The following is a 13,821-nucleotide window of genomic DNA, read 5'->3' on the forward strand; positions in this document are numbered from 1 at the left end:
TAAGGGTAAATTTCACACAAACATTAGGAAGTTTTTCTTTACACAAAGAACGATAGACACTTGGAATAAGCTACCAAGTAGTGTGGTAGACAGTAAGACGTTAGGGACTTTCAAAACTTAACTTGATGTTTTCTTGGAGGAAACAAGTGGATAGGACTGGCGAGCTTTGTTGGGCTGAATGGCCTGTTCTCATCTAAAGTGTTCTAATGTTCTAATGTAGTAATAGTTATAACCATTATAACTAAAACTGTTGCCACTCCTTTACACTGTAATAACTGTTGTGGCCAGCTCCCCAAAACCCCAACACAGACAGGTTCAGACACAATTGTAAAAGCACAAGAGAGTATATTTGTGGGAAACTTTTCCAATAACCCAATTAACCCAATTGTAAGTTGCAAACACAGCATCTTGGGCTCAATCCCAGGAGTCACTTGGCTCCAGAATGTAACACTAAGTGAGTGTTAACCACCATTTGTTCTGTTGGTTAAGATCATTTTATATATTCTTATATATTACAGGCACCGCAACCATTGTGACAATTTTGATCTTTATTACATCATTCAACATTAAGTTTAAGTACATGAGTTTAAAAAATATATTAAAGAAGGGCATCTGTCAAAACCTCAACAAGTTGCAAATCCAAAAAACAAGAACTGACCCCAAGAATAACACCACAGTCATATAAAACTACAGAAAAAACATACCTGTTACAAGAAGGTAAAACTACAGTAAAATGCACATGTTGAGCAAACCTGATGCAGAAACATCTCCTTAGCAGCAAATGATTAGATTAGCAAGCGTTTCATACTTTTTCAACAAACATCACTTCACTTTCATAGTGAATTAGGCCACCCGTTCTCCTTTACAGGATCATTAAAAACTTATTTTTCTAAGGCCAAAAAAAACCAAAAACTTAAAGATAATATAGGCATTTTAAAAATGCAGAAATCATACCTACCCATGCACCAGTAAGATAAACCAATAATCACTTCTCTTAGTAAATGACAGAACAAATGCAGACATTAATACCACTACAAGTTTTTGGTAACCTGAATAGATCTACACACACTGTCTTTTTTCTTTTCTTTCTACATTTTCCTTAATTCTACAGCTGGAGCTGCAAATATAGAACCTCACATATTACACGCTGAGCTAAAAACTAATTTGATACTTCTAATCAGCAGCAATTGATAATAATCATATTTGTAATAAATATGTCACCATTAGCTAAATAAATGCACTTACCAGTATATGCAAACTAGTGTTGCATTAACATAGTAGCATCACATAAGTTCACATTTAAAATGTATTTAATTATCAAATTTTATTTTCCCTTGTTTTTAGAAATACTTAAAAGGTAATTTGAACATAATTTAATGAACAGATTATATAGGACTACCTTATACAGTATGTGGACCTCATACATAATAGTATACAATGTTTCCTTGTTTTCTCATCATCTTCCACTCACACCAGATAATATTACAAATCTTTTGTTTTAATTAATGTGACTAAAGGCTTGTCATCTGGACTGTAGTCTTCATATGTTATTGGAGTAGCATCATACATAGCTGGTCTGGATTTCTTACCAAACCTGAAAAAGAGAAAAACACACCGTTTACTGTTAATTTCAACATTAAGATCATGTTATTGTACACACAACCAATATGTCAAATTTTATGGGTGTTGTCGGACATCCCGTGAGCACGAGAGTACAAACTTAAAAACTTAGTGGAAGAAAATCCTACCTACTGTACTTTTGAACTTGAATGTGAGATGCAGCACTTTACTAGAAAGTATTTGGGCTTTAAAAGGAGTCTGGCCTGGTAATTTGAAGACATTCTGTTTTACTGGAAAGTAGCTACTGGATTTATCTTATTTCATTGCAGACAAGAGTTCCATGTCTGCAATATATAAAGCAGTCACACATGCTGGAGTTTCAATGTAATTGTCCAAATATACTTAGAATGGAGTCATTGAAGCTAACTACCTTGCATCATAAGCTGTTAAGTACAATTTTAAAATACAGTATAAATAGTGACGGTCCGGGTTAGCTCCATGTGTTATTTGGGAGTCTCTTGAACCCGAACCGTTGATAGTCATGAATTGAGATGAGCCGGGCAAATGAAGACACACACAGTTACAGCAAGGGGTAGGTGCCCAAGTGTTATGTGTATTTATTAAAAAGAGTCCAAATAGTGCAGTTCTCCATCTATGATAAATAGTCAATAAATAAAAAATCCCTAAAAGCAGTGTATGTGGAGGTTAAAATCCATCAAATAAATATATTCCATAAAAACAAGGTTAAAACTCATGGGCAGGAAACAGTTTTTTAGAAACTCACAAGTCTTTTAATATCTGGAAAAAATTTGGGATTAACTTGCTTAGAGATCTTTATATAGACAACGTCTTTGCATCCTATGAACAATTACATTCCAAATTTAACATTACAGCTACACATTTCTTTCACGATCTTCAAATCAGGAACTTTGTTAAACAGAACCTTCCAGATTTTCCTCACCTTGCACCCTCGTCCATGCTGGAAAAAATATTGCCCAATCTCAAGGACTTAGACTCCATCTCTACAATATATAGAATCATTTTACAGTCCCTCCCTTTCAAAGATCCAAGAGGACACTGGGAAAAAGATCTCTCAATTAATATATCAGAAAAGCAGTGGAAAATAGCAATGCAGAGAATTCACTCGAGCTCCATATGTGCAAAGCATACAATTATACAACTCAAAATTATATATCGAGCACATCTGTCTCGACTAAAACTCTCCAAAATGTTTCCAGGGAAAGATCCAACCTGCGGACCCTGCAATCAAGTCCCAGCCTCACCGGGTCACATGTTTTGGTCCTGCACCAAATTAACGTCATTCTGGATCAAAATTTTTAATTACCTTTCAGACAGCCTTGGACTCACAATCGCTCCTAATCCATTAACGGCTGTGTTTGGTGTTCTTCCAGATGGGTTTAAAGTGGAGAAAGACAAACAAATTGTGATTGCATTCACTACACTTCTGGCACGCAGACTTATTCTGATAAACTGGAAGAATCCTAACTCTCCTCTTTTAAGTCAGTGGGAAACCGATGTGTTATACTATTTGAAATTGGAAAAAATCAAATATTCAGTTAGAGGATCTTTACAGATTTTTTTCAAAACATGGCAGGATCTAATCAATAATATTTTAGAATAAGCTCTTAAAACACAGAGGAAGCCATTATTTCTGCATTTCTTTTTCTTCTCCATTCATCTATATTTGCTTATCATCAATCAATCATCAATTTAGGTATGTTTACAAGCCTTAAGTTTTACCCTGTTGGCCATGCTCTCTCTCTCAGGGGTGGGGGTCGACTTGTTCTCAATCCTACTTTTTGTAAAAATTAATTGATTTCTATGGAATGATTACAATAAAATTAATAAAAAAAAAGAAAAAAAAAAGAAACTCACAAGTCTTTGTGCATTCTTCCAAACTCCTCTGTTTACCCCACACAGGATCCAGCAGACAGAGGAGACGTCCTGCTGACAGGCACAGCCAACCTTTTTCAGAGGCTCAGGTCCCTGCTGTCCCACAGGCTGCCTGCAGGGCACCACACCAAGCCTTGCTCCTTCATTTCCTGCTGCCATCCCTTGGCCTTATGTGGGAGCTCCCTACAAGCATCGGGTCACTCCAGTTACTCCATAAAAAATGCTCAGCTGGAGTGGCCCTCTTCATGCCGGAGCAGGGGCTCTCATCCCGGCTGCCTGCCTCCACTCCTCCACACCCCTAGGGTTTCCTGATTCTACCGTATTCATTTTCTCTCTCTCTCCCCTCTTTAACCTCCGTCTTGCTCTTTTTCATTCTGTTTCTATCTCTGTTTTTCTCTTGTTCATTTTTTATTTGCTGTACAGGCTCATCTTTATATGGCTCAATTGGACACAAGTGCAATGTGCTGCCACCCTAACCACACACACACACACACACACACACACATCCAGCCCGAACAACACACTTGGCACCTGACTGATCTGCTCACCTTGCACTGAGTGTGTGATCAGCCATGCACTGCAATCAACCCGGGAGCCTGCACACTCTCGGGTTGTGATTATTTATTTAAAACCCGTCCTACCCCACAGACCACTTCTCACATAAATACTATATAAAATTAGAAACCAGACTAAATGAACGGTCAATGTCGATTTTTAACAATCTATTTGACAGCACGAAGCCCAGTAAAGAACAGTAAGCTTTCAGTTGACTTTTTGGGGAAACTTGTTTTTCTTTTATGAATACCAACATACCTGAAATATAATTAAACTCTGGAGCACAAGCAAAGATTAATTATTATAGATGTAATATTAATGACTGGCCAAATATTAGAGTTCATTTTAATACATCTTCCATTTTTTTTATTTATGTATTTATTTTTTTAAGCATTTTATTGATTTTATTAAAATCAAATAACATTCCATACAAGCAAGTCAAGTTCAACAAATCTAGGTTCGAAACACATCAACCCCCACCCATGAGAAAGAGAGCTAGGCCAGCAGAGTCAAACTATTTACTTAAAAATAAGTAAATAGATAAATTAATAAAAATAAATAGAATAAAAAAATAGGGGAGAGAATCTGCTTCCTCAATTTAAATGCTTATTCTAGAATGCTATTGATTAGATCCTGCCAGGTTTTCAAAAAGTTCTGCACAGATCCTCTAAGTGAGAATTTGATTTTTTCCCATTTCAGATAATATATAACATCAGTTGCCCACTGACTTAAAAGAGGTGAGTTAGGATTCTTCCAGTTGAGCAAGATAAGATAAGTCTTCCATATCTTTAGCTGTGGTATTTATCACATCTTCTGTCTTGTTTTGTGCAATAATTATTAAATAGCTGGATGTTTAACTGTGTGTTCAGTACTGCATACTGGAAAATAGTAAATTTCCTCATGTGGGAAATAAGGTTATTGAATCTAGCTTCAGTATTTATTTCACTGATCTACTGTATCTGCAATACTCTGTCATTTAGTCCAAATGAAGCCCAATAACAGAAAGAATAACCGGGATATATAATTATAATAAGTATATAATAATTTATTACAAGTTTCTTTTGCAGCTATCAGAAAGTCCATTGAAGACTGATTCAGTGCTGTACATTTCTTCACACAGAGAACATCAAAAACCATGGAAATGTATTTTCTTGGCACTTGTTACTTTCAGACACATTGGACACACTGAAGAGGTTTTTGTAATTGTCCAGCCCAGAAGAAGAAGGATCTAAAATATCAAGTACCTTGCATGTCGAATGGAGGCAATTGCATTGCTAAACTCGCTGTCAATGCTCCTGCAGTTGTAGAACTCTTCATAGGCTGACCGGGATGAGCCTTGGTACTCAATACGACTGATGCGGCATATTCCCACAATAAGAATAATCAGCATAAGAACAAAAGCCACACACAGAGCACCGATGATGATATACAGGGAATGCCGAGGCATGTTGCTTAATGTTTCTGCTGTCCGAGAAGATTTCAACTGCAGATCTACAGAAGAACAAATCAAAAAACATTTTTGAAGGTGTCCTTAATATCACTTCTAACCATAGACTTTTGTTCAACATATTTAATATTACATACAATAGAATACCACACAGTCTATTAAAATCATATGGTAAGTCTAATAGTATAACTAAGGTATCTTAATATTTCATCCAGGCAGTTTTTAAATGTTGTTAGTTTCCACACCTCATTTTCAGGACGAGGTAGATTTCTCCCAAGCCTGTTTGTGTAAAACAAAGTTTTTTCTTCTGTCCCATGTTTAGATTACTTTTCCTTATTTTCCACCAGGCTGAATAATTCACTATACAGTAGGAGGTGTTTTACCGGAGTAACTCTAGATCAATGCCTTTAAGAATTTCAAAGATCTGAATTAGTTGCTTACCTACTCTTCTCTGTTCAAGGTTAATGAGACTTTGTTCCATTTGCCTTTCAGCATTTTTCATTCAAAGGAAAAATCATTTTACTCTTCTCTACACACCTTCTAGTGGGGCAGTTGGCCCTTTTCTGCATGCTGACTATGAGTGCACAAAATACTCCAAATTGGCTTCACTGCAAGATGACTAAGTTGCACAGTCAGTTATATGGTTATATGGTCTACAAGGTTCTGTTGTTTGGGTATTTTATGGCTTATGTCCTTTTCCCTTTATGAGCTCACAATACAGGAATTATTTTTTCCTTTACTAAGGGGCATTGCCCTCTGCTCACTTCGCTCGCCAATTATGACAACACAAATTAAACGATCTACAAGTCTCCAACTTAAACTTTAAATCCAAACAATATATTCGATCTCTTTTCGCTCTTACGTTATTTCACCGAGTAATAATTTCCGTTTGTTTGCGATAATTCAATCTTTACTATCATTTTTGGAGACTTTCGAATTTTCGTATTTCCATTATTTCTAACCTGCTCTGCATGTGTATTGCACCAATGTTTTTGAATTTTTTACGACGTTCTACTTTGTCATCTACTCTTTGTCTCACGGGACGTGAAATTGTCTCTCCGAGAAAGTCACGTCTCGTCTCTGTGAAAAACTCCTGTCTCGTCTTAAGATTTTTGTATATAATAGAGAGATTAGTTATATCTGCACACAAAGAGCGAGTATGGGTTCACATCCTCGGTCCTCCCTACATGGACAATCTGAATAGTGAGAAAAAGCACTATATAAATGTAAAGAATTATTAATACATTCCTTACAATCACATACGTTTAGCAGGCGTGCAAGTTGCCCACCAGATTTTCCAATGTGGTAGAACCTGCTTAGGTGGCACCATTCAGGAACTACATGTCTAAATTTTAAATTAATTCTGATTCAATTTTTAATCAATGTTTCCTTCGCTACCCATGCTATTCATGGCAATAATAGTATGTATTATGTGTATTGAAGATTCAAATAACTTACGTATTTCACAGTTGGGTCCAACCCATCCCTGGGGACAGTGACAAATGTAGCTCTTTGGTTGGTCCACACATGTACCACCATGATGGCATGGATTACTTTCACATTCATTTATGTCAATTTCACAGTCATCACCTGTTTAGAAAAGATAGATGGAGTGCCTTTATTTAAGGACATGATAAAAAAGCCACATGGCAAAGTTAACTGTTTTTTCATTATTGTTTTACTGCATAGAACAACATGGAATAATGTAGGCCATATAGTACATGATGTTGTGCATAGAGAATCCATTCTTGTTGTGAAATGCATTCTCATGCATACCTAACTTTTCCCTCATTACATGATATCGGAAAGAATCTTCTGAGAAACCAACGCTGAACAGAGTGGTAGTCTATTACAGGTACACTCACTTCATTACTCTCTTCATTACTCACAGCCATGCCATTAGGTGTCCTGTTCAAGCTCTTGATCTCTCTCAGTTTGATAATAGTTACTCTCTCCTGTCATGGCTCTCACCTCATGTTTTCTGTTCTTTGCTTACTCTCTAATCATGTGCTTTGTTCATTTTTATACTTTCTTCCCATTGCTCCTAGTATCCTTTTCAAAACTGAACGTAAGCTCCACTATCATTGCTTAGGCCTGCCTATTAACTGTAACTCTGCTGTGCAGATGAGCTAAAATGTTTGCTGTTGCTCAGCTCTTGCTCTCAAGATGTTCTCAGTTTTCTTTGTAAACAGCCTGTGTGAGTTTTCAAGAGAACATGAAATAGAAAACTGAGAATTGTTTCACCCTAGAAATAGACAAATGAAACTGCACGAGAAAATATTAAGCTAAGCAAAACAGTTGCAATAAAGGCAGGAAATATCAGTCAGTTAGTCACTGTCTAACCCGCTTAGTCCTGAACAAGACTGAGAAAGAGAATGAAGGCCTGCACTCACTGAAGACTGGTTAAAGCTTAGGAATAATGTGTGTGTTTACAGTCCAACCATCATTACATATCATCTTGTTCTGCCTTGCTGTGTCTCAACAGATGGTATATCCATGTGTTTCTGTAAGACAATAGGTTTAAAGAAACAGTAGATATTCATTCTGGAGCATTGCCTCCCTGCAAACATACTATATGATTGAGCCTAAGGCCTGCAGATGCTGAGGTTCAAGCTAATGCAGTAACTCCAAGTTGCTGAGAAAAAAAAAACTGACAGCTGTGGGATTCATTCTGGACTAAACAATCGTCTCCCCTATTTTCATAACATAGCTGAAATAGTGAATATTACAAAGAAACAATTTTCCAAGAGTGGTATACCCAATAAAATGTCCTGCTTCCACTTATATGCCATTTACAGTTCATGAAATGGATGTCCTTTTCCACACCACTACAATTTACCTGTAAATCCCAATGGACACATACAGGTTGCATTTAGTCCTTCACTTTCACATTTTCCTCCATTCTGGCATGTTACATTAACACAGGGGTCTTTGTAGAGCTCACAGTGTTTGCCTAAAGTTTTAAAATAAAATACAATGTTAAGTGAGAAATATACTGCAAAGGCACCTAGAAGCAGAGCCGATCTGAGTCAGATTAGGTGCCAACACCTTGGTAGAGTACACTCATACACACATCAACACAAAGCCAATTCCCAATTACCGATTAACCTAAAAACAATATCTTTGGACTGAGGGAGGAAACGCAAGCGTCAGTACATATCAGACTTTAAACCAATGGCTGCTGGGTCAATCACTATCTCCCTGTCACTGTGTGACTCTCCATTAATCACTTAACCTTCTATTTTTCAACTGTTAAAATATTGTAAATAATGATAATGTATTCTGCTCTTGTCTTTAACCAATGCATCTTATATCTTAAACAAAAATAATAAGAAGTAGCAGGCAACTTAAAGCACTAAATCATACTTATGTCATTGAAATTATGGATCAAAACAAGGATTAAGCATTGTAAGATGCCTTGCCATCAACAGTTCCTAAATGTACAGCATAACATCAGCTTATGTTTCTTTAACAGATGATCCGAGTGCAGCATTTTTATTCATCTATTATTATTTTTGTGCCTGTGTTAGATATAGGAAGACATGCCAAAGGGATGCTGTTTGAGGCTGCTAATGTTTGTGAGTCAGAAGCATAAGCCAGTTACACAGCTAAATAGGCCCAGTCACTTAACTGAGGAAAGCATGAAAGTAGGGAATTCATGCTGATCAAAAGGTACTGGAAAGCAACCTTAGTTTTCTGTATTTTAGGATGGCGATTCTTATTTAAGAAGTAGGAGTGGACTCTTTTGGCAGACTACCAATAGTTTGCTTTTCAAAGTGAAATTCAGCATTTCTCCTTGTTTACTACATCCACGCAAAATGAAACTTTTCATTTATATTCAGCGTGTGAGGTCTGCACAAGAACATGCCAGACACATTAAAATACATTTAACTGCACGCAACCAAGTTGTCTTTATGACCTGGCTAGGCTCATCTTCCACTTGTTTAAGAATTTCAAGCCACCATTCCTAATTTACTTAGTCCAAAGATTCAAGACTCAAATCCACAGATGGTCAACATTTTCTAGATTTATCACTTATCCAGTCAAGTTCCTTCTATGCATTACATGCTTATGTAATCAATTGATGTATTCAAGGTATACGAATCCTTTAACAAAAAGATATTCCAGGTTGTGTTAGTATTCTCTATACTGTAAATTGTATTGCAAGCCTTTCATGGATGAAATTGAAGTGAGGGATTTGGGGGTTTCACCACAGCTTACTGATTTGTGTGATTCTTCATCTGTTTAGGGGACAACAACTGAGAAGAACTCTTTTTGAACCTGTCACCAACACCTGACAGCACCTCCTTTCATTTTCTGGACTTCAGAGCCCTGAAGACATCTCCACAACTCATCAGTCTTGATGGCCAGAACAGCAGCTTTTCACTGTTGTGCAAGATGGCAGTTTTGTTGTTTATTTTCCCTGGCTTTGCAAATGGACAAATAAATATGTGAGTTTTGTGCTGACCAGACAGTGATTATAACATTCTCAAAAAAAAGATTGTAGCCTACTATGATGTCAGCTCTAATGTACAGTCCAACCTGTGCTGTGAGTAGAAATATAATAATTCCAAATCTGTCAAAGCCCAGGTATTTTATTTCTGGGAGTAAACGACTAAGTGGCCAGAGCCAAGATTGTGGAGTTAGTAGTGGTGGAATATTTCTTTCATGCTCTTTGAGACCTCTTTCTCCTGGTGGTGCAACATCATTCACTGAAGAATATGGAAGACCTGATCAATTTCATCAATTACCACAGAAAGACACTACCTGAAAGAACTTCCTGGGGGAGCAACCAACAATCGAGAGAGAAGAGAGGCCAGGACATAGACTGGAGTACTCAAAGATGAAGAAATCTCATGTTCATGAATCACTAAACCAAAGCACAGAGCCTAGAGACCTCTGGTGTAGAGAATGTCACTATGTCATTGTCCACTGTCCCAGCATCTGAGCTCATGGGAAATGGTACTGTGCACAAGCAGTGTATTCCCTTAAGTCAAGCCCTTGGTTTGATATGATAGTGGTGAATAGGTTTAGACACACAACAAAACTATTAGACACTAGAAACAATGTGTCTTTTGTTGCTGTCCAAGAAATGCCCTCAAAATGAGCAGATAAAACTAAAACCATGAGCCTTACATACATCCACAGAAACTTCAGGCCTCTGTCAAGTACCTACAGAGGCCAAACCCAACGTCTAAAGGCAGTGGTTTTCCCCGAGTCCTCCTTGTAAGTTATGTGGATAGACTGAAAAAATATGAAAAGTAATGTACAGTAATGGATACTACATGATGGGGCAGAATACAAAAAGGCTTGTGAACTCTGCATAAGGTGTGTTTGGCCAGGAAGAAGAAGTCTAAAGGAGTAGCGATTCAAATTGACCCTCAGTATATCTGCTCCAGATGTATCCTGACCTTTTTGAATCTCTCCTAAAATAGCAAAATGTACAGTCTTTATTTAAAAAGAGTAGTGGAATGGTGATTTTTTTGAAGAATGCTAGAAACTTAGTGGTCTACAAATGGTCACCTTATTAACAAGAACATATCATATCATTTCATGTTGGACATTTATTATTTTATAAAAGTGAACAACCATCCAGCCAACACAAGCAACTGCTTGTATGTAAAGGGTGTTTCGTAAAGTATGCAGTTTTTGAATTGCGTGGGATTTTTTTGTTTGAAGGTTGTCAGCACTGTTCCTATCAATTTCGTCCTCTATTATCACTCCGATTAGAAGACCAATTCCATTTAGTAGCCATGGAGCAGTTCAGTATCAAGCAGCGCATTCTTAATGTGAAAACTCATTACAAAAATGGGGAGTGCTATGCAGAGACTGTCCATAAACTTCGCACGATCTTTGGACGTGACAATGCTCCTACCACAACAACAGTTTCGAGGTTGGTACAGAAATTCGAAGAATCTGGGTCAGTTGCAACCAGAAAGTTGCCCGGTCGAAACCGTAATGTTCGAATGCAACAAAACATTGCGGTAGTGCAAGATAGTGTGAATGTGAGCCCCATGAAGTCGCTTTGCCATCATTCACAACAGCTGGATATGTCACCATCTTCGGTGTATCGAGAAAAGATCTTCATACTAGCAGATCATGCAAAACAGCAAAGATTCGTTGATTGGATTTTGGAACAAAAGGACGACAATTTTTCAAAAAGAATAATCTTCAGTGATGAGGCACATTTCCATCTCTCAAGGGATGTCAACAAACAAAATTGCCGCATTTGGTGTGATGAAAATTCTAGAGTGATCCAAGAGCACGAAATGCATCCCCTACGAGCCACGGTTAGGTGTGGTTTTTGGGCAGGAGGTGTGATTGGCCCCTTCTTTTTTGAAAATGATGATGGAAATTCAGTTACTGTGAATGGCAGCTGTTATCAGGACATGATCACTAACATTTTGTGGCCTGATCTGGAAGAAATGGAGGATGACGGAATTGATGAAATGTGGTTTCAGCAGGATAGGGCTACCTGCCATACGTCCCGGGAGACAATCACCTTGTTTCGTGAAAAATTCCCTGAGCGTCTGATCTCGCTTCACGGCGGCAACCAAGAATGGCCTCGGAGGTCATGTGACCTCACACCTTGTGACTTATTTTTATGGGGATATGTGAAGTCACAAGTTTACGTGAATAAACCTTAAACGATTGGCGAACTGAAGAGGGAAATTCAATGGGTAATCAGTGAAATCGACAGAGACATTTGCGAAAGAGTTATCGTTAATTTCAACGATCTCATGACTGCCTGCAGAGAAAGTGGAAGTGGACATATGCTCAATATCATTTTTCATTATTAAATCGAAGTGTGTGTTGAATGAAATTAAATAAAAATTTTGAATTTTGCTTCAGTTTTGGCTGATTTATTGCATTTTTAAAAACTGCATACTTTATGAAACACTCTATATTGTTTGGCACATGCTCACAGTATAGAGGAGCACAAGGGAATCAAGCTCTGATTTTAGAGGTATTATCTTTTCTCACTTCCAAAGGGTCAATTAAATCAGATCACCAGGCAATCTAGTGACTTCATTTTAATTGATGTACTCTTTGAAAGGGCGGAGTGGTGGCTCTGAGGCTAGGGATCTACACGGGAAATTGGAAGGTTGCCGCTTCAAATCCAATAAACGCCAGAAGTGACTCTACTCCATTGGGCCATTGAACAAGGCCCTTAACCTGCAATTTCTTTGTCCTGGGTATGACATTAATATGTAAGCAGTTCCTCCAACATACAGGAAAAACATGGGGATTGGTGGCAGGATTGACATTACAGCCACTGTAAAAACCTCACACTGTTTTAGTGTATTGCTGAGGTGTCACCCACTGCACTTGGGTCCCAATTTAGGTGGTTTGTTGTGTGGTGGGTGTGGCAACACACTATAAGTGCATGTTCCCAGCCTCACTTTGAAAGAACTGAGAGAGATACTGTGGGACCACCCAATCCATTGGCTCACGGCCTAACATTTGTGGATAATGTCACTTGATATCCCAAAGCCAACTTGAAATCCATTTCTGAGAGCTGCTAGGGGTCTTTTCATGAAAGGGAACCCCTAAAGAATTTTTAACCAACCAATGCATTCTATTTACTTTTGAAATATTTATACAAATAGCCAAGCACCTTAGTATTAAGCATTGAAATGTTCCTGTTTATGACCTAAAGTGTGATGGTCTGATAGAAAGAAGAATATAGTACAGACAGATGTGAGTGTGCCTTGGATGAGCTGCTTCCTGTAATTATGCTGCAAATTGGAAGCTGCCAGAGTCATCTACATGATCCCACTCCCCTTAGAGAGGCTACACCTCCTAGTGCAAAATCATATGAAGAAAGCCACCAAAAGTAGGACCAAAATTACAATTGTGCAACCTCATTGCATGAGTTCTAACTGGAAAATAGGGTCTAGTTGCTCTTGCATTGGCTGAGAAGCTACAAGGATAGAGAAAGTTAGAGATTAGTGAATTGGGAACTTAACTATGGAATGGATCTGTCTCCAAAATAACAGGACCATTTATGAAAAATGACAGGATAGGAAGCAGATATCATGGATATTAACCCAGGACTAACCTGCCTCATTTCATACATTATCTGGGGTAGTGGTGCACCAGTGGCCCATTGCCACCTAAAGAAGGAATGTGCTGAAGTGGAGCTGGACATATATGAAATGCTCATGCTAGGAATCACTGAGTCATTTTAGGCCCTCAACTCTCATTCCCATATGCATTGGCTCCTAGTGTTTCTGCAGTGTGGTTATTATTTCTATATTAGATTAGATTAGATAAACTTGACTAAGGGGAAACTCACATGTATGCATCTGCAGAAACATAAGGATACTGTCACGATTTAGGCT

The 13,821-nt window shown here is 37.9% G+C and overlaps 1 protein-coding gene across 1 annotated transcript in view; it reads right to left on the reverse strand.

Annotated features, from left to right (window-relative positions):
• Window positions 1-528: 528 nt before the first annotated feature.
• dner (delta/notch-like EGF repeat containing) overlaps window positions 529-13,821 on the reverse strand; it is a 258,013-nt gene continuing 244,720 nt past the window's right edge. The window contains exons 10-13 of the mRNA XM_039760000.1: window positions 8,316-8,429; window positions 6,935-7,066; window positions 5,274-5,520; window positions 529-1,594 (exon numbers count right to left, since the gene is read on the reverse strand). Of these exons, the coding sequence (XP_039615934.1) occupies window positions 1,483-1,594; window positions 5,274-5,520; window positions 6,935-7,066; window positions 8,316-8,429 (605 nt within the window). The 3' untranslated portion in view covers window positions 529-1,482. The remainder of the gene's footprint in view (window positions 1,595-5,273; window positions 5,521-6,934; window positions 7,067-8,315; window positions 8,430-13,821) is intronic.

Source organism: Polypterus senegalus, chromosome 1 (genome assembly GCF_016835505.1).
Source record: "Polypterus senegalus isolate Bchr_013 chromosome 1, ASM1683550v1, whole genome shotgun sequence".
Lineage (NCBI taxonomy): Eukaryota > Metazoa > Chordata > Cladistia > Polypteriformes > Polypteridae > Polypterus > Polypterus senegalus.